This window comes from Orbicella faveolata, unplaced genomic scaffold (assembly GCF_042242905.1).
Source record: "Orbicella faveolata isolate gen_17 unplaced genomic scaffold, um_ofav_v1 contig_36, whole genome shotgun sequence".
Taxonomy (NCBI): domain Eukaryota; kingdom Metazoa; phylum Cnidaria; class Anthozoa; order Scleractinia; family Merulinidae; genus Orbicella; species Orbicella faveolata.
Window position 1 is genome coordinate 12,594,412 of NW_028301565.1, and position 27,827 is coordinate 12,622,238.

Consider the following 27,827-nt stretch of genomic DNA (forward strand, 5'->3'; position numbering starts at 1 on the left):
AAGCATAAGCGCGTCATGCAATCTCTAATCAATTTTAAAAAAATGGCTCGATTAATTGACAGTCCCACGGTTTTAAAACACAAGTTTCTCCACGAACATATATATATGCCCTTTAATTAGAAGGTTTTCCACGCAAAAATTTGGGAGGGTTTGAAAGCCAATTTCTCGTTCAATGTTACACCCAAAGAGCTAACAAATAAGTAAAATGAGTCACTCCGTGTCTAACATGATGCCGTATGTGCACTAAGTCGTATGCTAATATGGCAAAATGTAAACAATCACTGTGACGTGTGATGTTGCGCTCTTATTCAAATTAGCATTCATTCTCAGCTGTTTCAGTTAACGTTACCGGATGAAAGCATCACGTTTACGCGACAAGACCAAATGGTGGTCTGGGTATTCATTGGAAGTTTGCATATCGGCATGGAGAAAATCTACAAATTTGTATGCTTGCACTTGAATTATTAGCAAGGATACATTAGATTTTCCGCTTATAAGATCATTTTTCTTTAAGGTTTCTTTCACTATTACGTGAGTTCTGGTTGAAAATTCTTCCAAAATTCAATGTGGCCAAAAGAACCTTGTTTCCTCAATTCTGAACAGAATGAAAACAATCGAAATGGCGTTTGTCATGCCATGATCGTTGTCGACATTCCGCCCTTCGTGAAATGCCGCGTAATCACGAAGAACTCGTTCTCGCAAATTATAAGTCATCGCTATACTTAATTATAAGACGGTAAGACTAATCACCAAGGCAGCGCTTATGAACAACACTATCTGATCTAGAGCACGTGTTAGGGTGAAACTTGAGCTGACAGACACGTGAGCAAAAAGGGACCAATAGCTTTCGGGAAATTAACCGTTTTGAAAGGGGCTTCCAAAACAAAACAACGAAGGCCGGGTCTGAATGGGTTTGAATGGAGATGCTAAGATGATAATGGAAGTTCCGATTCTAGATCATTCTGGTAACCAGACTTTTGTGCTTAGATTTATTTCATCAAAATACCTATAAAAAAGCAACTCAACGACATTCCTAATAGTGAACTGGAAAAATTCGTGGTAAAGTGCCACATCGGAGATTAGTGGAAAGTGCCGGCATTTTTTGGACAACGGAACGCGCACATTACACATCTCAGTTAATGTTTTATTTCAACAGAGAATCGTAGCGATAACAGAGATCATATGGAAACCTCTCTCCATCGATTGTAGCGATGGTTGCGATTAAAAATGTACGAGAACACCTTGCGTACTCGTTTGATCTTGGGCGTCTCGGGTATTTTTATTAACCTGTAGCCATGGTAACGATTATATGGAAACTGAAAGTCATAAGAATCGCTTAACGTATTCTGGAGCGATCGCAACGCTGGTATGGAAATCAGTCTCAAACGGCTACATGTTTCAAATACGGTTGAGGCGGAGATTAAGTTTAAAATAAGAAACCAATTGCAATGTCGCTGTTTGAGATCAATACCGAGAAGCTCTTACTAAGGCTGGTTTCCAAGCTCCCGCGTACATCTGAGCGCTAACGATTACTGGCTTTTGAAAGTTTTTGGTATATGAGCAGTAGACATTTCCCAATCAAAAAATAACAACAAAATCAAAAGCACTTTCAACTAATCAGGTGCATGCCCACAAAATCGTCTCGATCATCTGAATGAAATTTAGAGAGTTTCGAAACTTTAAGGCACTTTCCAGCCTTGTAAGGTTAAAAAGGCTAAGAATGGTACGATACAGAGTCATTGACGAGTTAGCAAAACGGCGATGTAGGAAACAATTTAGTTAATTCCGTTTAGTGTGCAAGGCAAAAGAGCAAAACGAAGGGGTGCAGAAACAGCAGGTAAACTTGAGATGAAAGTCGAACCATCATGGACTGAATATAAGCCGTGATCTCAAATATTTCCTGATCATGATTCACTTTCTGTCCTAGTGTATTGACACCAATTTCCAGAAGATTCAAAGGACAGATATATGTTTAAACGTCATATCATTATGTAGAAGTGTTTGTTTATATTCTTTGCAGTTTTTATGGCTCAACAGACCGCGTACCTCAGAACCTACATATAGACTGAATCGTGCCGGTGAGTCTGTACGTGTAACGTGTTTTTAAAAGTAAAAAAATAGTGAAAAATACTCCGATAGCTTCCCTTAGTACAAAGACTCACGATGGCACCAGGGTGAGAAAACAATGGATGTTTTCAGCCAATTGCTAGAAAATTCGATGTAATGTCTATCCGGCTGCTCACAAAAAGGGCTGTGGTGAAGTCTCTGACTGATCGTGCAAAAGCTATCCCGTCTTCTGTTGACCAGCAATCAAAGGAAATGAAACATGTGATCGCGGCACTCAGGTCGAATGGCTACCCGAAACGCTTTGTTGTTCATGCAAGTAAACCGAAACGGCCTTCTCAACAAACGCCTGCAACTGCACCGGATGACAAAAAAGGTTTCTGTATTTTACTGTATGTCAAGGGCACTACGGAACCGATTAAAAGAATCCTAAGCAATTACAATGTCAAAGTTGCTTTGAAACCACACCATACCATCGGCAATTTATTTCCCAAACCAAAAGACCCAATCCCGAAAGATCAGACTCGTGGCGCAATTTATTCAATTTCCTGTCAAGGTTGTGACAAAAGCTACATCGGGGAAACGAAACGAAATTTTTCCACCCGGCTCAGAGAACATCAAAAAGCGGTTGTAAACAAGCACTCGTGCAAGTCAGCTTTAGCGGAACATTGTTTACACTCTGGCCACACCATCTCCTGGGAATCTTCAAAGATTTTATGTACCAGTCTTAAAGTTTAGTTATTCTCATTCATAAATATAAAAAAAAATCATTTCTGACGGAAAATAGTTGGCTAGCAATCTAAGGCAATGAAATCAAACTGTATACATCTGTGTTTTTAGAATCACTGTTTTCCTAGTGTATGCATACCAATTTCCTCATTGTGCCGGAAACTGATCAAAAAAGCTAAAAGCAATTTCCTAGAAAATATAAATCATGAAACTAGGTAAATGGATGTTTGCGTTTTACTGTTTTGCCGGATAATCAAGTACAACCTCCTAGAATTAAAGTAAACTTGTATAGGTGGCTGTTCAGTTCCGCGATGGGTTGCCAGAGCTTTATTTAAATTTTTAGAATGAGTCATGGGCTCGGGCCAAGTGTTTCAAGGGGAGAAAGTAATTAATTTTGTTTTCGGTTACCTGGGGGAAATAATGCTACATATCAAGTGACAATTGGTAAGCCAATCAAAGTAAAACAAAGAAAACCTTGGAGCAATATATGAAATAGTTGCCAATTTGTATGGTGATATGTTTATGATATAGAATTGTACAAACCACGATGGAGCCGTGTTTAATAGCTAAAAGTTAAATGTAGATTTGTTTAATGTTTTCTACGATATCTCTCAAGGACTTAATTCGAAAGCAGAAACGAATCTTCGGATAAACCCTTGTCAATTTTGCCAGTATCTTCTTGCTGGGAATAACCATCATAAATTCATTAAAGCTAATATCTGCATGTGAAAAAAAAACATTTTGATTTTTCTATCAGATATTATTGAAATTGGAAAGTTTCATCAATAAAATCTAGTGGTTAATTAAAACAACGAAAATTTGGCAGGCTTTGTCTTTGTCTTTCTCAAGAGGGTTGACTTTACGAATTACCCGTCGATGGCACATGTAAGTACTACTTATTGGATTTTTAATTAGCACCGAAAATCGAGGTCTGCAATCAATTTCATTGTTGAATTGAGTTACATTAAATACTGAGTTTTATAACCAAAAATAAGCAATGTAAATGAGCTGATCGGATATTAACAATGGTAAGCTCTCTGCTTTCCGTTCAATGCGCGATATCCTAACGAATGACGGATCAAACTCCTCAGGCTAGCTAGCTTTTCAGTGGCGTTTACTGAAATTGAAACAAACCCGAGACAGGATATTTCAATTTTTAGGTGAAAAACTGACGAGCAAAGTCTCGAAGGCTTTTCAGAAGGGATACCGGTCGTATGAAACCGATATCGTGCCTGGAGTCATGACGGCTATTTCTTGAGGTCAGTGGCATAGTGTGCACAGAGCTAGGGCTCTTCAATCCCGCTATCCCGAACAGAATATTCCCTCAACCCGTAATCCCGACGATTTCTATTGGCTAATACCGATCATGGTCGTATCGTCTTTAGTCCTTTACCCCGATGGAAAAAGATGTTTTTGGCGGTCCAGGTCCAGCAAACTTAAGCACTGATTATTAGTCGACCAATCAGACAATATCTCTCTGCACCGAAACGATGACATCGTTCGTTTGTTTTCACGATCACTTTCAAATGAGTTGCGTCAGTTAGTGAGTGAGTGAGTGAGTGAGGCAGTCAGTCAGTCAATCAGTCAGTCGTCAGTCGTCAATCCGTCAGTCTGTCAGTCCGTCAGTCCGTCAGTCCGTCAGTCCGTCAGTCAGTCAGTCAGTCAGTCAGTCAGTCAACCTCGTTCCCATGGTCCTCTCTCTTCCTCCCTCGAGAAAGTACCCTGGTTGCGACTGGTCACGTGTCTGCTAGATTTTGCAGATACCAGAAAAATGACTGGAGGCAGGGGCAAGACAGTTAAAGTTTGTCTCCACTAAGCTCACCTACTGAGCCCAGTAGGGAATGGAATTTGTAACCTTGGGCGAACTCACAGCGAAGGCATTGACACATTCGATATTGGAGTTCAATGCATCAAAGTTCGGCTTAAAGGTTAGCCCTGCATTTGGCTGAATTTTCCCATCGATAGTTGGACGGTCTTTGGAATTTGTGGTGGTGAAAATAATTGACAAAGAACTTGGAAATGACGACCGCAACAATAAATGAACCGCGCGGTAAATTTAATTTCATTTTTCATTCGGCAAAATCACAACGTAGGTATTTACTCATTCGTTCAGAATTAAATACGTCGTTTGTTCGCCTACAAAGGTAGTTTTGAATTTCAATGAATTACTCCCATCGACATTTTGACGGTCATTCCATTCTCTTGCGGCGAAAACAAATTACGAAGAACTTGACATCAACAACGACTGAGTGCTGAATACTAATAACTTGATTAAGCAGCTTATATTTTTCGATCGGCAAAATCACAACGAAGACATGGATGCGTTCATGTAGAGTTTGATACGTCCAGTGTTGGGCCAAGAGACTAGCTTTGAATTTGATTGAATTCATCCAATCGACGGTTCGACGGTCATTCGGTTCTTTTGCTGTGAGAAATTCTATGAAGAACTTGACAACAGCGACATTGGTCGCGCGTTTACAAAATCCAACGACTTTCGTTTTAAAACTGTTTTAGCGGTAAGTCCAATTTTCGGCCTTGAAACTAGCTTCTCGTTTAGCTGAATGCATCCCGTCGATAATTTTACGGCTTCTTAATTCTTTTGCTTTGAAAAACTGATTAAACTAATCCGAAGTAGGTTGTTGACGGTTTTTAAAAAAGCACTGAAAAATAAGCAAAGTTCCCTCTCAATTAGCATCTCATACTCATAGGAGTTCAGATTATAGCGACGAAGCATTGGTCAGGCAGGATCTCTGACAAACAACTTGCTTCACTTTCAAATAAATAACGTCTGCATAGCAACGCAACATTCACCTCCCTAGACAGTGTTGACTAAATTTAAGTTGAGGACCCACCCTCTGTGCGGCTTTGGTTGGCATACGTAGTCACGTGACCAACCGCAACCAGGGTACTTTCTCGAGGGAGGAAGAGAGAGGACCCTGGGATCGAGGTTGTCAGTCAGTCAGTCAGTCAGTCGTTTCTTTTTCGTAGCTCGTTATTTTTTCTTTTCTTTTCTTTTTCGTCTGTTTTGCCTCTATTTTGTGGTGACGCCTGCCTTCCCGATCACTATGATGACTGACAGACTTGTTATATAATTAGTCAAGGATGTTATCAATCAAAGAAGACAATTACGATCGAGAACATATTACGAGGCCACTCGATGCCCCGGTCATCTCACATAGAACCCAGTTCAGACTACACCGATAACGGCATGTGCAACTCGAATAACTCACTTTTTGGCTATTTCGGACATTCACTAAGAAGACAGCTTGATTTACGTGATACATTTTCGTCTCCGGACTTCCCGTATCTCGGTTCTTTTAGCGAGATTTCCCGAATTCCGCTTTCATTCGTAAAATCGCCACATCCCATGTCTTGTTTAAATTACAATCCCAAATCTCGAATCCAGTCGCTAATGAATCTTGTCAGGAACCCAAGGGCTCCTGATCGTGTTAACAACAAATAAGACGATTAGGAAGTCTTTGAAAACCTCAGTTTGTGTGAGAAAGTGAATGAAAACAAACGCTTAGAGTATGTAATTTACCCACTAACGGTGATAAATACAATTCTCTATTTTCCAATTCCCTATAATACACTCTGTTTGCGCCCCCTCCCCCTCTCCCCCACCTCTCCCCAAAAGTTTGCATAAACTATTGTTGTGAAATGTTCTTGGGAGGTCTGCATATTCCCAAGAGCATTTAAAAACACTGAATAGTTTATGCAAAAATTTTGAGGACAAACAGAGTGTATAATGAAGAATTGGAAAAAGAGAATTAGACTCTAAAAGATATTAAGACGGATTCCTCTGAAAGTTCGAGCAATGAGTGCAAAAATTATTTACTAAAAATTTACTCATAGCACGGTAACTTTTTTAATACTATTTGAAACATCTTACTGTAATTCATTTCTCTAGGTGACCCCGCGATTAAATCCCCAAACATTGTCGAGAAATTTAATGTCAAACCCCGTAAGAATGCTTAAGAATGCGTCTGTTATTGTATTTTCAACTAACACGAAACGTCCGTTTTGATTGAAATATGGATAACTTCAAGTTCACTTTTCTCTCGTGAGGACAGCTTGAGAGCTTAAGTCTCGATAAGTTCATCTTACCCTTATGACCACGCTATGAAGTTTTTTTGGTAACTTTATTTTTGCCATGATTGCTCGAATGTTATGCGGAAACCATCTTAATTTACAAAACCGAATACTCATTGTAGAGAGAATGTATTCATTGTACATTGTGTTCACTGTAGAGACTGCAATGTACTCTATTTAGAGAGCCAAAAGGACGCTAGGCATGTTTTTGAGGCTTCATCTCAGTCCCAGCTCTTAATGTCCCTAACGGTATAAATGCACACATGCATCTTACAGAGCTGCACATCCTGGAAGCTCACCGGCGTAAAGTCGAGTAGCGGTGAACGTCCTTCGTTGAGTCTTCTCAGAAATTTATTCATCCACTAGTGTTTATAAATCGTCGGAGGCCGAATCTTCTTAGACTTCTTAGAAACGCGAAAGCGTCGATCGCCAGGTTGTAACCACTGTACACCAAAAGCTGTAAGTTTACGACAGCTCCGCTAATGGTAGCATTTGCATGTGCGTGCAATTAATCTTGTTATTATTATTATTATCGTTATCATTATCGTTATCGTTATCGTTATTATTATTATTCGCGCCAAATTCTCATTCGCCCTCTTAAGAGTAAATATCAGTAAAAATCAGAGAAAATTCTAAAAATGTGGCCACGGTCGAAAAATCGATTTTGCTCATACTTTGCCAGTTTGAAGGCCTAGGTAAGTAACTGAAGGAAATCAAGTTAGTTTTTTGAAATATCCAATATAACGGCAGAAATTCACGAAAAACGGTTATCGCACCGAAAGCTCAGATTTCACTTCGCGATAATCCGAAATTTTACAATTTTCAGCTTCTTGCTACACAGTCGTTTACATCGCTGTGAAACGTTCTCAACTTTAAATGTATACATTGATTCTTTCTTAATCAAGAGATAGTGATTGTTTTTATTTCTTGTGTTTTCTGGCCGAACTGAGCCCCGATTAAGTAGACATACTTTTCTAATTAAAACAAAACTTAAAAGTTGTGCAAATTCAGTGAGGAAAAACGCTGACCGGTAGTGCTTCAAATTGTCTGATATTCTAGCAAAAGACAGTTCAGCCAATGAATTGTAGGCCTACAGTTTCATTTTTGTGGGATCTTCTAGCAATTTTGCATGAACGCCGATCAAAAATCGAGAAAATTGCAAGTTAGCCCCTTTAAAATTTGCAATGTCACGCAATACGCTAAAATAGGTAAGACCATTTTTGTTGGCTTGAGACAGGACAATCAAAGCCTATTAATGTCTTTTACATTTGAAAAGCTTTAAAAGTAGTATTTAACTTTAAAAAAAATCGCCGACAAGAGTTTAAAAAAAAGCGAAAATGAAACACCAAACTTTTAAATCGCACTCTCCATCTTCTCGCTGCCTAGTGTCACGCTCGAGCGATTTTTCAAGGGAAACAAATTTGAAACCATTTTTTCACCGTTCAAAATGAGGCAAATTTTAATAACAAGATCTTTGTTGTTGATGTGCGAAATCATGCATTAATAAGAGAAGATTGCCCAGTTAACCCGCCGAACGAAGTAAAAAAGGTCCCAATAGTATATACATATTGGAACGACGTTAGGGATTACAAGCTCTACGCCGTCGCCAACCAGTAGGAGGCTATCTATTCCCACGAAAAGTTAATGTTGTATCGATAACCAAGCAAACAACGCACTTATCAAAGAAGAATCGAAGTAAGCTGGATGAGTTAAAGACGCCCCGCGCGAGTTCGTTCTTCAGTACGGTGGAATTTGTGCCGGCACGCAGTTACGGTCATACCGCTCATACAGTGTAACAAGGACATCAAAAGCCACTAAAAGTCCTTCAGATTTTATCGCATTGAGACATACGTGAAGAATATTTTTGGCGAATGTGTGCGTTTCGAGAAACCGAGAAACTTCTTGGAATCGACAATCTCATTGATTAGGTCAGGAGCCCATGACCGGCTCCTGATTAGGTACAGGTCCAGAAGTTGATTCATGTCACTCAAGGATCTGTGGAAATTACACACACGGCAACTGGAAATTTATTCAAGTCCGTGAATTTACTAGAAGATTCAGAACAGTTCTTCCCTGTGGGCTCAGGCGCGCCAGTGACGACTGAAGTCTTTGATGAACAGAGAACCAGAAACTCTCCTCAATGATAACAACACATATTCCTCCTTGACTTGCACCCGCTGGCTTGTACTTCAAAGTAAGTCTGACCAGATAAAAAGCAACACGCCAGCCCTTGTGCTAAAAATTTTCATCATTGAAGGAAGTCGAGGTAAGCAAATACTTTAGGAATAATAAATAAATAATTTCCGTAGTTTTAACGGTCACACCCTCAATGACTATCCAGAAGCAAGGTAGTCCTGTTCTGGCCCTCTCCTTGTCACGCAACGTCGAGAGGGAGGGTTCCTCTCTCTCGGCTCTCTCCCGACGTTTCGTGACAGAGAAAGGGCCAGAACCGCACTAGAAGCAAGGAAAAAAAAAATTGACGCGCACAAGAATGTCACCAATGTTGCACACACGCAATTTGCTTAATTACATTTGGCCACCTTGTTGCAACATCCAACATCTTGCAGGATACTTGTGTTTTCGAATTATTTCTTGTTAATTTATTTGAACTGAAAAGCTTGTTAAACCAGGGTCGAAGAAAGGCTCGTCAACTGAATGAGGCAGTAGTTGGTGGTATAAAACGATCCACAAGACTACATGATAAAGCATGATAAAGAGTAGGTAGCACTAATTTTTTCAGAAGTGTAAACCACAACGTAGGTTGAAGATATACCGACATGTCATTGGCTACAAAAATGCTTCATGCTTCAGTGCTAAATAGCAATGAAAACCAACCGTGGCGTCACAAATTTGGTTTGTAAACAAGGCAGTTTTTATCAGGAGTTTTCTCTCATCCCCACCCCAGCGTTATCAATGCAATTCAACTCTTTTCTCTTCCTTTCTCGCCCTGCAAGTTGATCATGAAACTGATACTGACGTCTCTTTTTCCACCCCGATCAATGAGCTGAATGCAAAGGTAGGCTTTTTGCACTGGACGAAGCTTCAAAGGAAAGCAAACTGATAGCTGGATATCGCATAATTTGAAAAAGCGATTGAAGGTTGAGTTCTGGAGAAAGCTCCATCATCTTCTACAGATTTGACGCATCTTCCAAGTCCGTCACGTACTCACTGAATAGTAGCACCGTGGATTGCAGCGTAAAGCTCTAGTACGCGTTGTTATTTGAGAAAGCTGAACAGTGCGTTTTAGCCGTCCCGAATATCCTTGCTTCTGCAGATTTGAATTGCTTCTGGGAGGAGTTATCTAAACGCAAAGGGAATCTAAGAGCAACTGGTGGGGAAATACTTTGAACGCTTCAAACACTCCGTCACTTATCCCGAAGCTGCATAAATTACTTGACCTTCGCCACAGATTGTCATTTCCAAGATTGTAGCATCGGCCAAGTGTATAATGCGTGACACAAAACAGGGAGAGTTAGGGAGCGATTAAGTTTGGTTCTACTCGTGTTTTTTCGCTATTACAGGCAATTTCTAAGTTAAATATTATTTCTAAAGCGTTTCAAACGTTAAAGACATTAATAGGCTTTGATTGTCCTGTCTCAAGCCAACAAAAATGGTCTTACCTATTTTAGCGTATTGCGTTACATTGCAAATTTCAAAGGGGCTGAATTGCAATATTCTCGATTTTTGATCGGCGTTCATGCAAAATTGCTAGTAGATCCCACAAAAATGAATCCGTAAGCCTAAAATTCATCGACTGAACTGTCTTTTGCTAGAATATCAGACGATTTGAAGCACTACCGGTCAGCGTTTTTCCTCACTGAATTTTCATAACCTTTGAGTTTTGTTTTAATTAGAAAAGTATGTCTACTTAATCGGGGCTCAGTTCGGCCAGAAAGCACAAGAAATAAAAACAATCACTATCTCTTGATTAAGGAAGAATCAATGTATACATTTAAAGTTGAAAACGTTTCACAGCAATGTAAACGACTGTAAAACTGAAAATCGTAAAATTTCGGATTACCGCGAAGTGAAATCTGAGCTTTCGGTGCGATAACCGTTTTTCGTGAATTTCTGCCGTTATATTGGATATTTCAAAAAACTAACTTAGTTTCCGTCAGTTACTTACCTAGGCCTTCAAACTGGCAAAGTATGAGCAAAATCGATTTTTCGACCGTGGCCCCGATTTCTTTGATTTTTAGTGGCAATTACTCTTAAGGTCTGCGCTGCTATGCTTTAGAGGCTCACACTGTACGCGAAGAGCTCGGCTGAACATTGCAGATAACGACTTTGAAATCGATAAGGAACTAACGAGATTTTGGGATTAGAACGTTTAATATTCTTCACATTTAGGATCAGTAGGGGCTTTGGAATCGGTAGGGAACTAGCAAGTTTTTTGGATTAGACCTTTTAATATTCTTCACATTTAGGATTAGCAGGGCCTTTGAAATCGATAAGGAACTAGTAAGATTTTAGTATTTTAGTGTTACTATTATTATTATTATTATTATTATTATTATTGTTGTTGTTGTTGTTGTTGTTGTTGTTACTCTTTTGTCCCGGATTTCCGCCGATCTAAGGAACCATGAACAATAATTTTAAAACAAACTTAGTATGAAAACAAGATATGCGATGATGTAAATTGTTACTTTTATTTTTTGACATTCTTTTTAACGAGTTATCTTCTGTATATTATTCCGTACATTAAACGTGTTTTAATTTAAAAAATTATTATCATTATTATTATTATTATTATTATTATTATTATTATTACAGTTTACTCCTTATCTCTATTCCCATTGGTTAATCGCCACAGCCGTAATGCCCGAAATTACATGTTCAATTGCACGGGGTCATGCCAAGTGTTCAACTTTCAAACCTGTAATCTTACAAGAGTGAAACCAATTTGTTTTAATTGCTATACTGAATTGATTTTATGTTAATGATAAGTCTTAAGCCATTCTAAATTATTTCCATTTTCTCTTTGATCCGAAAGCGTTAAATGGGGATTAAAGAAGAAGTGGGTTATTTCCTTAAATGTAAAAATTTCTTGTCTTTAATCTCTTCTTTGCATGTAAAGAAAAAAAACATTTGCAAATTCGATTTCGTTTGAGCATCACATCGAGAATGATCGAGATATTTCCATAAACCTGTCTCAAGTATCGGTGAACATCAGTGACTTCGATTAGTTCTTGTTTCTAGAAAAACTATAATGTAATTGTCTATAGTTAAACCTCAAGGTGTTGATTGTTCAATAGGCGTTATATTTCCATCCCAAATGCAGCTCAGTGTAAATAATAATTAATTACCAAGTTTCCAACTTCTATTACCGACGTAGATCTTGTTGTAAAATGAGTCATGTCGACTAAACATATCAGTTGTTTCTAATTTTATACATTATATTGTCATCATGTTTTCCTGGCTATTCAAGCACTCATTTAGACCTTGCATGTCTACGTTTTCACACTAAAGAGTCCATGAACAAAGAGGTCTTTTGAAATGCAAAATGTGCATTGGCAGTCAATTTTTCTCCCTTTTAGACCTTGGTTCCCTCCGACACACTACTGCCTTAAGAAGACAGTGTTTTTTTTTTTTCAAGCTACTTCTTTTTCAAAACATCCGTTGTTCCACTGAAATTCTAACTAAAAGTCACTGAACTTTGCTGACTCCTCTGCTTAATTTCTTAACTCAAATTAGAATTCAGTGGAAATTTCCACAAAGTAAACGGTGGAAAGCAATTTAGTAAATAGAAAGCAGTTGCAAACGTCAAAGAAAAATTAAAAGCTACGTGCGGAATTGAACAGCTGCCAACTCAAACTGACAACTTTAAGCTTCTGTAAAATTAGACCTGTCAAAACTGCGGCTCAAAATACGTGCCTTGGGCATGGTAGATATATAGTGTTATTGTATTTGCTCCGGCAATATCGCTTAAACGCAGACGAAAGGATTCGGCGGGAATATTTTTTCTCGAAAGTGATTCTTATTGTTATTTAAATTAGTGTGTAATTTGACTGAAATCCATTCAGTGGAAAAAAGCGAGAGAGAAATTGAAAAAGAAGTTCGCATTAATTTTACAGAAGATCTTAAGCGTTCAAACGATCAAGGCTGCTCACGCACGTATTGGCCATGGCCGCTACCTTTGTTCTTTTGTACATCGGTGGCTGTGGATAAATCTTGCACAGGAGAGTATCACCTGAAAAAGGTAAAACACTAAAATTTAATTTGGCTGAGAGATACATTAAATTGAGAGGTTAGGTTGTGGCTTTTTAATTTGCAAGGGAGCCTGTCATCGTCGGGTTACTAATTTTTCATAACCAGTGAAAATTTATTGCCGGAAGAATTCTACACACACTTGCAGAAAGCGATTAAATCCACGATTAACTCCCAGTTCTTACAGATTAGATATTCCAATGCTTCATTATCACTAAAGCAGAGGCTCATAAAGATTATGTTCTCTTAAGTACAACAAAAGAAAAGCAAAACTAAAAGGCAAATATCTCAGAAACTCGACGGCATAAATATTGGAGGTCAGTAGCTGAGTGTCCATCAGGGTGAACAAGTTGCAGTTCAGACAAAATATGGCGCGTTATCGAAGGTGCAACAGAGGTTTGGCGGGATGCGGAATGGCAAAAATTTTAATCGCGGGATAAGAGATAAAAATACTTTGGCGGGAGCGAGATTTGTTCACTTTGAACCGAAGGATGTTTAAAATTGACTGCGGGTTGCGGGATGAAAAACAGAAAGTAACGCGTTACTGACTTTACACAGAGAACTGCAACTCAAACATGGTGGGATCGGGATAATCGTTCTGAGTGGGGCGCGATGGCGTGTTTGAGGGATGACGGGATGCGGGATTGAAAACCCTCGTTATCCTCCATTGCGCGCTTATCGATGGCAACGGTTGTGGAAGACTGACTAAAGGACAAGTTGCTCATCTGCATTCTAAAATTACGCAGGTCTTCTCTGGGTTTTTTGTGCTGGTACATAATTAACCTCGGTTTGCACTGAATGAACCATTGTATAAACTAAGCTGCATTTTAGATTAATTCTAACAAAGAGTCCAGTTTAGTTTGCTGCATTTCTTCATTGTTTTCTTGCATATCAATTTCAAAAAGTCTTCACTTATGCAATATTACGTACGTAACCTTCCTCCTTGAGAATATAGTTTTTAAGAAACACGCGTTGTGAAGTCTGTCAATCAAAGGAAACGTGCATCAAACATGTAAAATGAGATGTTTATCGGTTCCGTTCTAAGGTAACTATTCCTTTTCTCTAGCTGAGACCAAAATGGGAAACCCAAATTAAATAACCTGTCGGCGTCTTGGAAAACATTTTGTGCGAACATGGCAACCGTTTTTTTGGCTCCATTATTACAGTTTCTTAACAGCTTTTTTTCTTTTTCTCGCCGCTTAGTTTAATTTCATTAGAAGCTGCTTTGCTTATTTTTTCCTTTAATAGCAGCTGACCCACGACATTTTCAATCAAAATTTCATGAAGTTTAAAAACGCTTTTTTAAATTAAAGAGGCCGTCGATAACTGTTGGCTGAGTAATCAACAGTTATTTTACTTTATGCCGTCAGACGTAAAGAAAACTGCAGTTATGTCAACGCATAGTTGGTAGAGGAGGTCTCCTCTACTAACTATGGTCAACGCAAAACAGTTGATGACATGGCGCCTGCTACTAGTCGTATCTCGTATACCGCACAGCACAAATTTACAGATTTCCGTGATGCGCAGTCCTGACTGCCAATTTTTGCTATCAGTTGATATCCGCGTCGACCACTTTTCTACTACGATGTAAAAATGTTAGAATGAGAACTACCTAGTGGTGTCAGGATGAGAAAAAATGACACCGTTGAATTTTCAAGAGTCTTTCTTCGGTAAATCACCCATACATTGAACGAATTTAATGTCAACTCCTGATCTCCATACAAACTCTTATATTTTAGTCACAGTTCTCCATACAAACTCTTATATTACGCTTGGGTGACCTGTGGTATTTCTGATTTGTTCTAAGAATTGGCCGGAAATAGATCGTTTTCACGTGACGTCATCACTTTCTAAAATCCAAAACGAAAGAGCCACCAAAGTTTTTGTCCTCATCAGGCACAAGAGGCGGTATATTTATATCTGTTTACAATTTTACAGCTCAATAGCGTGCTTCGTTTGGAATCCAGAGCATTTTGAATTTCAGGGTTATGGAGGTGCGTGACACAAGGCTATAATCGAGTTTGTCGAAAAATATATACTTATCCCACGATTTTGAGCCTTTTTAGAAGTTAAAGCATTAGGAAAAGTGCTTATGTAACTGCTTGTTTGATCAGTACTGATAATCAGTCGCCTAGATAGCCAAAGTAAGTTCCAGATGTTTACACTATTTTCCGGCCGCCATATTGATGTACCACGGAGGTACACCAACATGGCGTTTTCATACTGGGCTCTGAAAATATCAGCGAAACATTTCGACCAATATCTGAAGTTTGGGGAAACGCACAGGCCTAAAACTTGGAGAAGCGGCTTATTTAGTTATCTTCTATAAAACCATAATTTCATAACTTTTTCCACCGGATGGTTTTCGATTTATTTTTTTTATTGCGTGACAGTGAAAACGATCTATAAGTTCTCCAAAATTGATTATCAATTCAAAGCTGAATACGTTTTGAGAATACACATATTGATCAAGACATAAAATGACTATAATTATAAGGAAATCTAATATTCTTATTCTTTGTGAATAAATGGATGTTTACCAGATACGAGAATTTCCATGGGGCTGAGGTATATACAATTGTTGTAACAGCTGGAAGCTAAGAATGGCCAAGGGCATGTTCCTATGTGACAATTTAAAATGCAAAGTTCTCGGACCTGTCGAAAATTCGGAAATGTGACACAGCGTACATTTCCGAATTTTCAACACCTAAAAGGTCTTTTTACAGTCGTTTAATGGCTTTTAAGTTTTTCAAGTTTTTAAGTTTTCAATTTGCACTTTCTTCGAAGATACTAATGACGAAAGGTTGGCTAAATTTGCGTGACTAAATTTGCTCTGTCTTACGGTAAGTAAAGAGGAAGTTTTCACTGAGCCGTAAGGTTGGAGTTTTTGCACCGTCCAAAATTCGCGTTTTATATCATTGCTCGGTTTGTTCTTCCCAGTGAAGCAAACTGAAAAACCAGAATTTTAAGACTGTCATAATGAGCCCTTTTTTATGTCCCTAGCTTTAGTATAGAGGAAACCATTTGGTTGCAGATAAGGTATTTCATCTTGAGATCCCTATGTTTATTTCCAGGTTATTTATTGGTGTGATAAGTTGCTCTGCAGCCACTGAAAAAGCACATGTCATTAATCTTTCAGACGCACACAGACACGATGATTATATTCGTTTTCTTTTGACTCGCCCTTTATTGAAACGTTTCCATGCAAATCGCTCTCCAGCATCGTCCTCTTTAACAATCAGATTATTGATGGGACAATCGCATTGTTTTTCAAAGTCAACTCATTGTATTTTTTCGATGCCTGTGGCTTAGATGAAGGTGGAATTAGTGGAAATTGAGTGGTTGTAGAAAAATATTTTTGAGAGTACTGATGGCGAGTTATTGTTGTAATACATTGGCCTCTTCGTACGTACCGGCCCTCGAAAACGTTTCGTTCAATCTTTTAGGAGCACGATCAAAGACGATCAAAGCGTTTTCCTTACTACTCGCCTCTTTCAGGTAAATGTTGACCATACTTTCCATCGCCATTAACTTAGATGTTATAAGCCGGAGCCATCTCTGATTACAGTTGATTAAAGGAACAATTGGTACTACCAATGAGCGTTTTGATGTAAGTTCAGTTATACACCCACTTTGCAGTCAACAAAAGCCCATATCATCAGACTGACGAGGTTGTTATCGGAGTTCCGTGGAACGTGATGAACCGGAGGTCGAACAAACAGGAAGCGATCAAAACAGCAAAAATAAACTTCACCTCTAGGTGCTTTACTGTACACAAAGGATGTTTCCAATTTTGTTTTAGCTGTGGGAACGCCAGTGTGTTCATCTTTCATCCATTTGCAAACTGAAATTATTGTTATATTACGTTAAGCGAGATCAGTTTCAATGTCTGCTCAACAAACAAGACATTGTTGTTCATATCAGCTTTTAAATTGTTATTACATGCACCCGTAAAGATAATGGACGCTGCATTGAACAACCCTACTGTGTGTAATATCATTGACAGCCACAACTCGTCTCACACAAATTGCCACATTAGCTGTTGAAGTTTAGCGTCAGTTTAATGGACTTTATTCTGAAAATTAAAGATAATATAAATGCTCTCCGGCAGGGAAGGAAATTAGAGTAAAAGGCTTTTCCACAAACGCTGACCTTTGTCAAATGGAAGAATATACGTGTTGACATCGAGCAAAAACAATTTAAGGAAACGTCTCTGGCACAGAACTATTATTAGAAGACGCTGGTGGTGAGAAGGAACGATCCTACGATTTCCGCGTGGAAACTTTGAAAGCCTTCCAGCTGCACTGAGCTGACAAATATTCAAGAGAAATGAAGGTCGGAAAGTAAATTTTAATGCACGTGACGACATTTTTTGACCTGCTGTGACACACAGCTACGCAAATATTCTGCTTTTTGGTCTAGTTCATTATTTAAATTTCGTTAAAGCAGGATACTTGCTTGATAACGTGGGACTTCATTTGAGATTATCGAAGCTAATTTAGATTTTTCAGCGTATCATGGACTACGGTTCTCAGTATATTCAGCAGAAGGTTTTTGAAGGTAACTTTAATTTACGCTGCAAATGGTGGTCCCATTTTCAACCTTTTTCGCGGAAACCCCTAGCAAAACGTAACACCACTTGGCAGATCTTGTAGTCAGCGACAGTTAGTATTAAGCAGCAACAAATAAACAAATTTTCCAAAGGCGGTATATATCCAATATAATGCATTGAAAATAACCTCAACAAGCTGGTTTACTAATGTAGAACCGTTCTTTGGTTTTCCTAAGCGGTTGTTTTACAGACGGTATCGAGCAGATAATGACAATTTTCTGTGTCAAATAAATTGAAAGATAAAAGTATTAGTTTCCTAACAGCATGCCTTTTTTAAAAGCAAATAATTATTTAACGTCAAGTCAACCCACTGCTGCATCTACGCAACTTCTTTTTCTGTAGATACTCGCTAATTAATAAATTTCGCATTAAGGAAACTCCATATAACTTACTTTTAACGCACAAATTAATGCGTTGCCGAGGTAACGAAAAAAAGATTAAGACGTGCTACGACCGTAATACGTCATAAACTACACCTACAAATTTTCAGTGACGAGGAGATGAAAAATAATTGGCGTGCAACCTCGACTAGGTAGACATGAGATTTTAATTCGCAATTTAATCACTAAATTATTCGATGATTTATTTCCTTCGAAGTTTGACAAATTATTAGGATTGTTAAGGAAGAGTCGTATAAATTTTTTTCAGGTAATTTCACTTGTCGCAATATTTAAAAAAAAAACCCATCTCGGTAAGGTTACATTTTCCCTCAAATGTCATTAACATGTGAGAGAATTTGGAAAAACTATAGCTGAGTGAAGTATAATAAGTTTTGTGACGAGAAATACATTTATAATTAAACTAATCGCACATTTTTTTTCCTTCTTAGATCGACTGTCACTTGGATAGATATTGAACATGACAAACTCGTCACTTTTGCTAAACTTGAGTACAGGCTATTCCACGAGCATACCAACCATTGATGGATTACCGCATGCTGTCATTTTATGCACTGTGCTGAGCGTGGCCAGTGTTGTGGGAACTTTTGGAAACTCCTTGGTTCTCCTTTCCATAATGAAGTTCAACAACTTGAGGGCAATTCCAGATTTGTTTATTTTTAGTCTGTCTTCGTCTGACTTACTGGTAACAGCGATTTACCAGCCTTTTACAACTTACAGGTTCGCAAATTGGCAGCAAGTCTCGACCAACCTGGACCTCTTGGCGACATCAAGTTTTTTCGGACATTTCTCATTAATTGCCTCCATCACAAACATGTTTGGTGTGACGGTGGAGCGCCTGATTTCCATTCGGTTTCCCTTGAAATACAATCTCGTGGTGACGAGGGTACGTGCAGTGGCTACTATGATCTGCTTTTGGATTTTTTCAATTGCGTATGGAGCAGTTTGGTCCACACAACTTGTTTCCATTCAATACCTGGCCATTTATTTCATTCTGGTCTTGACTGGAACAGTGTCAATTTACTTCTACATATTTCTTGTCGCGAAGAGGCTCGAGGACTCAATGTTCCAAACCCAGAACGAGTCAGTGAATGTCGGAAGGCCTACAACACACCGAGAAAGAAAAGCAGCAAAAACTATCGCAATCATTCTGGGAGTGGCTGTTTTTTGCTGGCTCCCGGTTTTGATTATTCCAAACGTTCTTCCCAGTCATCTAGATTACACCACTTTCTTGAGCGTTTTCTATCCACTCCATGTTTTGTCGGTATGCAATTCCTCCATCAATCCTTACATATATTGCGCAAGGAGTCGTAGGTATTCGGTGGCGTTTGTTCAGCTACTTAGACTAAACAGCTTTAGTAAGGTACAAGCGACTGCTGGCATTACTCCTGTTTATTCGGTGCGCAATCCAGCAATGAGTGAAGGTGACGCTCCTAAGCGATTCCCACTAAGTGAAATCAACGACGTCATTCTTTGACTTAGAATTGACTATCACTTATACAGATGTGCAACTGGCAGTTTCAGGACATTTCAGTAAACACGTCAACCGTGATCAAGATTTTTGCAACTGAAAGGTCTAACAAAATTCGTACAGCGTTTTACTTAGAAGGGACCCCGCTTGCATGAGCCCACCATCAAGAATTGAGTATACTCAGTTCTGTTCGATGGAATCCTTTAACTAAGAATTAACTAAGCCAGCTAGGCCATAGTTCTCTGTATTGATGTAACAATCGATTTTCGGAAAAACCTTCCTAATTCTTACTGGAAGAAAAGGATGGGTTAGGAGGTAGGATTTGCCAGACACAGTAACACTTGTTCCTTCAATGCCTGTTAGCCCAGAATCAAACCTCAAACAGTAGAAACATGATTCTAAATTTAGGGTTATATACTGAAGAAACACTAGTGTCTTACCATTATAAAGAAAGCTATTTAGCAGTGATGCCGTTCGCAGTTTCATATTTGCATTCTGCGATTGATTTTTAACTTAGCACTCTTGGGGGTGACGTGGGTTTCCTTATCAAGAGAATCTCTTGTCACTATAAAGCAAACCAACGTTGTAAATAAATGCATGAGCCAGAATATAAAAGAAATAGGGAAATCTAAGCTTAGTGACTTAAAATAAACTTAAAGAGAGGGAACTTGTTTCGTCAAATAAATGTAGGCTTCATCAAGAAACATCTGGCCTAATGGATAGCTTATGCTGTTTTTCCTCAACTGACTAAAATCACGGAAAGAACCGAAACGCAAAATTGTTACTGAAAGTATCATCTTGGAACTTCAAGAACAGTTACAAACACAGTATTTCAGGAACGTCATTTGGCGTCTTGAACAATAGCGTATATGTATTATTACTCTTCACGCCTTTGGAGTCGAGGATATATTTGATTTATTCATTTTAGGGGGGGTGGTATAAATATCTATACAACAAGATTCAAGATCTGAAAAATACGAAGCATTCCTTACAAGCTAAACATTGCACAATTTTGTTCTTTTTCTTCTTTTTGTGGTTTTTGTCTGTGGCAAAAGCTGTCATGACTTTTCTAGTTTTATTGTCATGCAGCATTAGTATAATCAATGTGTATATCATAGTTCAATTTTTCATCGGTATTTCTTTGCGGTTTCCCTCTTTTCACGGCGTCCGGAAATGCAAAAGGAAAACCGGCCTTTTCATGAGTGTGCCAATCCACTGAGAAACTGGATCGACTTTGGACGGCAGAACTACGGTTCACATCCCCAAACACATTATATTCTTTTAACATATTTCGTATAAAAAGAATGGATATCAACAAGTTTGTATCTATTGAGACTATTAGAGTATTTCGTTGAGATAAAATACCCTAAAAGACGCACAAATCGCAATATTGTTAGACTATCGCCGATAGAAAAGATCCTCGCTGACACTTCAAGGAAACTAAGTTGAATTACTGAAAAGGACACTCAGAATGTACATCTGAGAGAAAACGAAACGTGGACGACATATGGACGTTGCTGAATCTTATTTCCAGTGTTAACCCAACAAGAAAATTTCTAGAAAAGCACAGAGCCAGAACGCCTGATCGTCGCCATTATTGCTTTTCTAACTTCCCTGATCCTGCAACAATAAATGATCGGGTTAAGGGACGAACTGAGATAAACCAGAGTTGCAGTGAATCCCTTTGCAAATACAGTTAACCTGCTGTGCCATGCATAGTTGTTACAGTTGTCAGGGAAGTGTATGGAAGATCAACTAGTGTCACAGCAATGTAAACCCACAGTGAATTAGACACTGTTTGTTGAGTTGATCTGGTTCAGATTGCTGTAAAACCTGGGCTTGTTGATAGCGTAGAGTGAATATATTTTCATGTAGCAAAATGATGATACCACAATACATAGTAGTCAGAGTAGTATGTTTATAACAACAGCAATCGTGAAAATACGTACCGACCAAAAGTACGCCATTCTGTGTAAAGCCAAAACTAACCATGAGATAATAATAATCACACGAACTCTTACAAGAGTTACAGTGTGCCTGTATGTTAACCCTAACTGCAGAGCGAGAAGTCTGTCTACGATTATTGCAGTCAGCGTGTTAAGAGAAATACCACATAGGATAGCACTACAGATTATGTACTGTACCTTTAGCTATTACGCAATTTTGTCTGGCTACTAAGACTGACACCAAGATGACAAAACATCGCTGTGAAATAAGGCCAACACAAAGATCAGTCGATGCCAAAGAACGAAACAACAGCTTCGATGATGGACGGAGATGACAAACCTGAAGCGAAACTAAGATCAACGCGTTCCCTAGAGTAGAAGTGATGCACAAGGCGATGTTGACAGAAATTGGAGAATAGAAAATCTAGGTGGTTCGAAGATCTTGCATAACCTCAGCGTGCAAAGCGCATGAGAGATCTGTGTTTATGGTGATATTTTCCATTGAGAGATGAAAGAACTAACTTTCGTGTTTCTTAGTAGAAGTACCTCCTGTCCCTCATTTGTGAACTTCGACATGATAGGTGCAGAAACATAAGAACTTCGTGAACTGTGTAGGAGGCAAATTTAAGATAGTTCATCGATCTGACGACGTTATAATGGCTGTAATATTTCTTTTGTGTATACTGACATGGACCCCAAATTACCGGACGAGAGGAAGATAAATATTTGTCATCTAGATAGAATATTCATTTCCGCAAATAAATTATAGTCTCTTCCTTAATGGTCTGTCAAAATATCGTAAACTACGTGTATCATGTAATAAGCCTTGCTCTTCTTTGAATGAGGAAACAGTGTTGAGATGGAATCAATAGTAAATAACAGACAACACAAAAGAGCGTTTTTCCCTTCTCCAGCAAGCAATTGCTGTTTTCGTGTCCAGCATGTACGGGTTAAATTTACTATCTTATCATTATCAATATTAAGTGATATCAGTCTTTATAGCTCGAGTGTATACTTTAATTTAGCACGGAGGAAATAACGCTTTACCCTAGAAAGTATTGCGACAGGACAATTTCACGGTCGCCTCAGGTCACGAATTATGAGCGTACTTGGCTAAACGTTACGCCTCAGTCGAGAATAAACAATCCAAAAAACGGTTGTATAATTCTTTAACCTAAAAATATAAACGATTGTACCTCTATTTGCTTGACGCGAAGTTTCTGGGCTGGTTAACGCCCGGGGGGGGGGGGGGGGCGGACTCCCATATATAAAGTACGGAGGTGTTCGTCGGAAATTTTGAAAAGAACCCCTTAGAAGTACCAAGATTTTGTTTTGTGTGGCGTAGCTTGATTTTCTTTTTTTTTTCACCCCTAATAGGTACCCGTTCTAAAACAACATATTATCTTCCTGACGTTTTTTTTTTTTTTTCGGCTCAATGCCCTGAAAGTTATCGCAAAAGCTCCCGCTGTGGACCTTTTGAGACTGAACACCCTAAGAGGCACCAAGACCGCTTTTTTAAACACTAAAAGGTACCATGAGTACCCCGTCCTTTTTATATCGGAGTCCTCCCCCTGGGGGTTAATGGCTATTTAACTGCCTTCTTTATGTTCTAAAAGAACAATAGAGCTAAACACCTAAACACCCATTAACCGATCCAGAAACTTCACCGCAAACCGACACACCCAATTTGAGCTAAGTTTATTTTTCGAATTCGTATTCAATAGTCGCTCATATTTTTAGGCTATTTCTCATGCATATCCTTATATTTCGACTCTTGCGTTTTGTACTATGTACGGACACTCGTATTAATTACGAGCTTGGGATACCCTGCCGTTCAGTGGCATAATAGTTAATCCGCTTGAGCAGAAGGGAAAATGAACTTACGTAAACATAAATCATTCAGTGGCTGCCTGATATTTTTAATTAGTATAAAGAGCTCCAATCTTCTTACGAAAGCGAGCAAAATTAATATTGTAATCGGAAAATAATTTATATTCATTTTCAGGGAGATTTAGTTTATGAATGATTCACCCTTTAAATTTTGTAATTCTAAAACAATATTAAAGTTGGATTTAATCAGCAAAAAATCTTTTGTCTTTGACTGATTACAACAAACATGCATGCACGTCATTTACGGTCATAGTAAATGGATGTCTTTTGTCATTGCTATGATAATAGTTTGACAGCAGCATGTCATCAATTAGCAACGTTTCCAAACAGGAGGGTAACACATTTTGAAATCAAAGACGCAGAAAGTAACTGGACGAAAAAAGTATGGTATATCATAAATTTGGAAAGTTGCGTATACTTTTACTGACTTTCTTTTGAGAAGAATTATTTTCTTCACGTTAAAGACTTATATTGGTAGTGTTCAAATCACAAGAGCACCTGGCATGTGACTTTATTTGAGAGTTTTCATCAATTTTAATTTGGCGGTGCTTCTGAGTTATATATTGTCTACAAACTGGAATCTGAGAATGAGTATTCTCAAGATAGGCCACAAATGTTACTGTAAAATATAGTAGTAAACTAGGGGCGATCAATATAAGGCCAGGTCAATGGACCCAGAGTGGACCTGAATCGATTTAGTGTTCACTGGGTCGACCCAGTCTAACCCAATTTAATATAGCTCATGCAAACTTATATACAGCTCACTTTTTTTTGTAATCTTTATTATTTACATTTTTATCCGTTTCTTACTTCTTCAATATTCTCATATCCTGCAGTTTTCTTCTCATTCTAATTATACAATGATTGCTTAATGTTGGATTTTTCTATATTAATCACATCTACTTATTAAGTAGAAGCTTTTCAAGTAAGCCTTGCATACTTTTCTGTCAAACTCTGCTTGCCGAAGCCAGAAAAGTAGTATTACTAACATCCTATCGAATAGGAAGCACCCATTTGCATTGACCTAGCTTTAAATTCATATTTACATATTAATGTGCAGCTGTTAGGCTAGTTTAACTTCATCCTTGAACTCGTCAGTTAGTCGCTACAAGCCGAGATTCAAATCAAAGATTCGCTTAACAAATGGAGTTAGATACCAGGTTACTATTCGTAGCAGAAGCATATCACCTTTCTGGGTGATATACTTCTGTTCGTAGCTATAGACAAACTGCTATTTTTCGTGTATGGTTTTCGATGTGATGTTATCAAGTCTCGTTCTTTAATTTTACGTTATTTTAGGAATAATTGCATATCATTTTTTTCTACTTCCTAATAAGTTTTGTGCTTACTTTACCTTTTCCATTCTTTGTTATATGAATGAGAAAGTTACTTCATTGTCACTGGCTGAAAACAGGCCAATTTATCGTTAATTCTTAATTGACGAGCGCGCGCTCGCAGTTCTCTCAGTCAAATAATAAGTGAGTAATCGTTTGAAAGCTCGTGATATTTCAAAAATTCTTTCAAATTACAAGCGCCTAAAGGCTCGTGTAGTTTTGAGAGAAGTTTCAAATATGTCGTAGTGTAAATCCTTAATTGAACTCGCATTCATGCGATTACCTATACTAACCAAGAATACCGTGTTGAAATTATTATCGAAAGCAGGATGGCGTTCCCTGAACCTCGGTAACTACTTAATTACATCATCCTTAAAGTCACCCATTTACCGGTAAACCTACCTGCTAAATTAATTAGACACACGTAAGAATTTCACTCTATGTATTCATTCAGATATCGTAATCTTTGGATACTCTCCTTCAGTAACATTTTCAAAATAACAATACAAAAGTTCAAATGAGGCCTGAAACCACCGGGAAAATCGAAAGTTAAAATCAAAGCTCTAGAAAGATTTTCTTTCTAATTATAGCTATTATTATTTACTTTCAACTTCAAATTATACTATAACGGGTAATATTTTGAATATTTTTAAAGAAACACAAATCTTTGGATATTGTTCTTCAATAGCATTTTCAAAAGAACAATACAAAAGTTCAAACGTAATATTTTTAATAATAAATATTATAACAGGTAATATTTTGAATATTTTTGAAGAAACATAAATCTTTGGATATTGTCATTCAATAGCATTTTCGAAAGAACAATACAAAAGTTCAAATGTAATATTTTTAACAATAAATACTTTTAATATTTTTGATGCGTTTAAATAGATGTTTTTGCTCATGTAATGTTACTTTCACAAGTTTATAGAAGCAGACTTGCCTGCAATCCATGCTGTTTTATGTACGGATCGGAACATTGCCCTTCGTCGCCAACGACTATAATATTCTCGACCGCTTACCGCAATGATGGGATCTGCATGTTTGGTTAAAGGGCAACGTCAATGATTTCACCTTTAGCTTGGGGAGCTTGAATCTCAGCAGGAGCAGCACGTGCACCAATAGCCACCGCGCTGCGAGGTGAATAAGCAGGAGTAACTGACGCTTGCACCCTGCAAATCTTTTGTAGTCCAAGCAGTTTAACAAACGCAGCGAAATACCTACGATTTCTCGCACAATATATGTAAGGGTTGATGGAAGAGTTACACACTGACAAAAGTTGAAGTGAGTAGAAACACTTCCAACATCTATTGCTGGTACATGTATCTGGAGTTTTGGAAAGAACGGCTGAAAAAATCAAAAATGGCAGCCAGCAACCGACAGAGACTCCCAGAATGATCGCAATAGTTTTTGCTGCTTTTCGTTTCCGCTTATTATTGGACACTTCATGGTCAAGTGAACCATTCTGTATTTGAATCACGGAGTTCTCGACTTTTCTCGCGATAAGAAAAATGTAAAGGTAAATTGACACTGTTCCAAGGAGGACCATAGTAAAGTATGTGGAGAGGAGCATAAGGGAAAGAAGTTCGGTGGATACTAATATTACAAGTGTGAACGAAAAGATCCAGATGCAGATTAGAGTGATTACAGCACGCCGCCTTGTCACTACCAGATCGTATTTCATGGGAAAACGAATGGAAATCAGTCGTTCAACAGTCACACCAAACATGTTTGTGATAGAGGCAATGAGTGAAAAGAATCCGAGGAAACGTGATACTGCAAAAAGTTCCATTTGCGTGGAGACTTGATCCAAATTTGCAAGCCTGTAGTTTTTCAAAGGCTGGTAAATTGCTGTTACTAGGAAGTCAGACATAGACAGACTGAAAATAAACAAGTCAGGAATTTCCCTTAAGTCGTCAAACTTCATTATGGATGAGAGAACTAAGGAGTTTCCAAGAGTTCCGAGAAAACTGGCAACGCCCAGTACAGTGCATAAAATGACAATGGTAGTCTGTTCAAGAATTTCTCTCTCTGTCGATACAGTTGGTCCGCTTGAAGGACATTGTGTGGTGATGTTCAGCATAGACGATGAGTTTGCCATCTTCAGTTTGCGCACCTATCCACGAAACAAATCGATTTCGTGAGAATTCTCGACCAATTTAAAAACTGTAGCCACTAATTATTTTAAAATCTTAAAATCTTAATTTTAAAAACTTCATTGCTAAATTTATCAAAAGATGACACATGAAATCAATACCTGGGCCGGGTTGTTCAAAGCCCGATTAAGCTTACCCAGGATTATCAAGAATTTTGATTTCAGTTTTGTAACTTTTCGGTGAGGTTTTTTGTTTATAATGTTTGTCCTTCAGTTTTGAGCTTGACTAAGCTCAAACTACACAAAACGTGAGCGGTAAAAAATATTTTTATACGAGAAAAACTAATACTTCATTGAACTTTTAACCCTGGGTTAGCGTTAACCGGCTTTTGAACAACCCGGCCCTGGAGATTAATAGGTCTGTATAATTCAAGAGCTCGTGTTTTGTGAAAAAGATAATTCATGAAGATCATGATCAGTTCTTTAAGACGCGACTACAGCTCGACAAGAGACGATGATATATAGACCATCGTCTCTTGGGTTCAAGTAATGCTAAGTTGTTGACTGTGAAGTTTTTTGTACTTTTCTAGGTCCCTACAACATTCAGGTAATAAGTAGAAATTTGGCTCCCTCTGGACCTGAAAATGGAGTGTGTAACGGAAGTTTCAAACCAACAGCTTCGACGTGCCGGATGCATGTTTTACTAACAGCTGAACGTGTTGAATCGAACACATGAAAAAATGGAAGTGGAAAACTTATTGACAGCTTAACGGAATCTTCAGACATATAACACTGAATCAATACTTTCAAAACTGATATGGCAAACTGTAAATTACCGGGTGAAGTCCGGAGTAACTTGTCTTCCGTGGCCGGGGTCAGAACTGTCGTGTACTGACCTTAGTGTCCAGATGACTCGATGGGCTATACACTGATTCCAAAGCGTTTAATGCATTACTTTTAAGATTGCTTCTGTCGGAAAGATAAAAGTT

General features: G+C 38.3%; 2 protein-coding genes and 1 pseudogene across 4 annotated transcripts; 1 reads left to right on the forward strand and 2 right to left on the reverse strand.

Annotated features, from left to right (window-relative positions):
- Positions 1-1,728: 1,728 nt before the first annotated feature.
- LOC110064317 (adrenocorticotropic hormone receptor-like) lies at positions 1,729-20,240 on the forward strand. 3 transcript variants are annotated; one of them, XM_089275088.1, is made up of 3 exons: positions 1,729-1,837; positions 2,021-2,078; positions 18,534-20,240. In XM_089275088.1, the coding sequence occupies exon 3, from the start codon at positions 18,563-18,565 to the stop codon at positions 19,577-19,579; it is 1,017 nt and encodes a 338-aa protein (XP_089131214.1). In that variant the 5' UTR covers positions 1,729-1,837; positions 2,021-2,078; positions 18,534-18,562; the 3' UTR covers positions 19,580-20,240. The 3 variants fall into 3 exon arrangements, with proteins under 3 accessions (XP_089131214.1, XP_020627012.2, XP_020627013.2); XM_020771353.2 differs by lacking the exons at positions 1,729-1,837; positions 2,021-2,078 and adding an exon at positions 12,745-13,084; XM_020771354.2 differs by lacking the exons at positions 1,729-1,837; positions 2,021-2,078 and adding an exon at positions 15,934-17,427.
- A 154-nt stretch (positions 20,241-20,394) lies between these two features.
- LOC149102308 (uncharacterized) lies at positions 20,395-22,095 on the reverse strand (annotated as a pseudogene).
- A 3,668-nt stretch (positions 22,096-25,763) lies between these two features.
- LOC110064115 (adrenocorticotropic hormone receptor-like) lies at positions 25,764-26,848 on the reverse strand. The gene has a single exon (XM_020771116.2). It carries the CDS (start codon positions 26,842-26,844, stop codon positions 25,792-25,794), a length of 1,053 nt encoding a protein of 350 aa, XP_020626775.2. The 5' UTR covers positions 26,845-26,848; the 3' UTR covers positions 25,764-25,791.
- Positions 26,849-27,827: the final 979 nt, after the last annotated feature.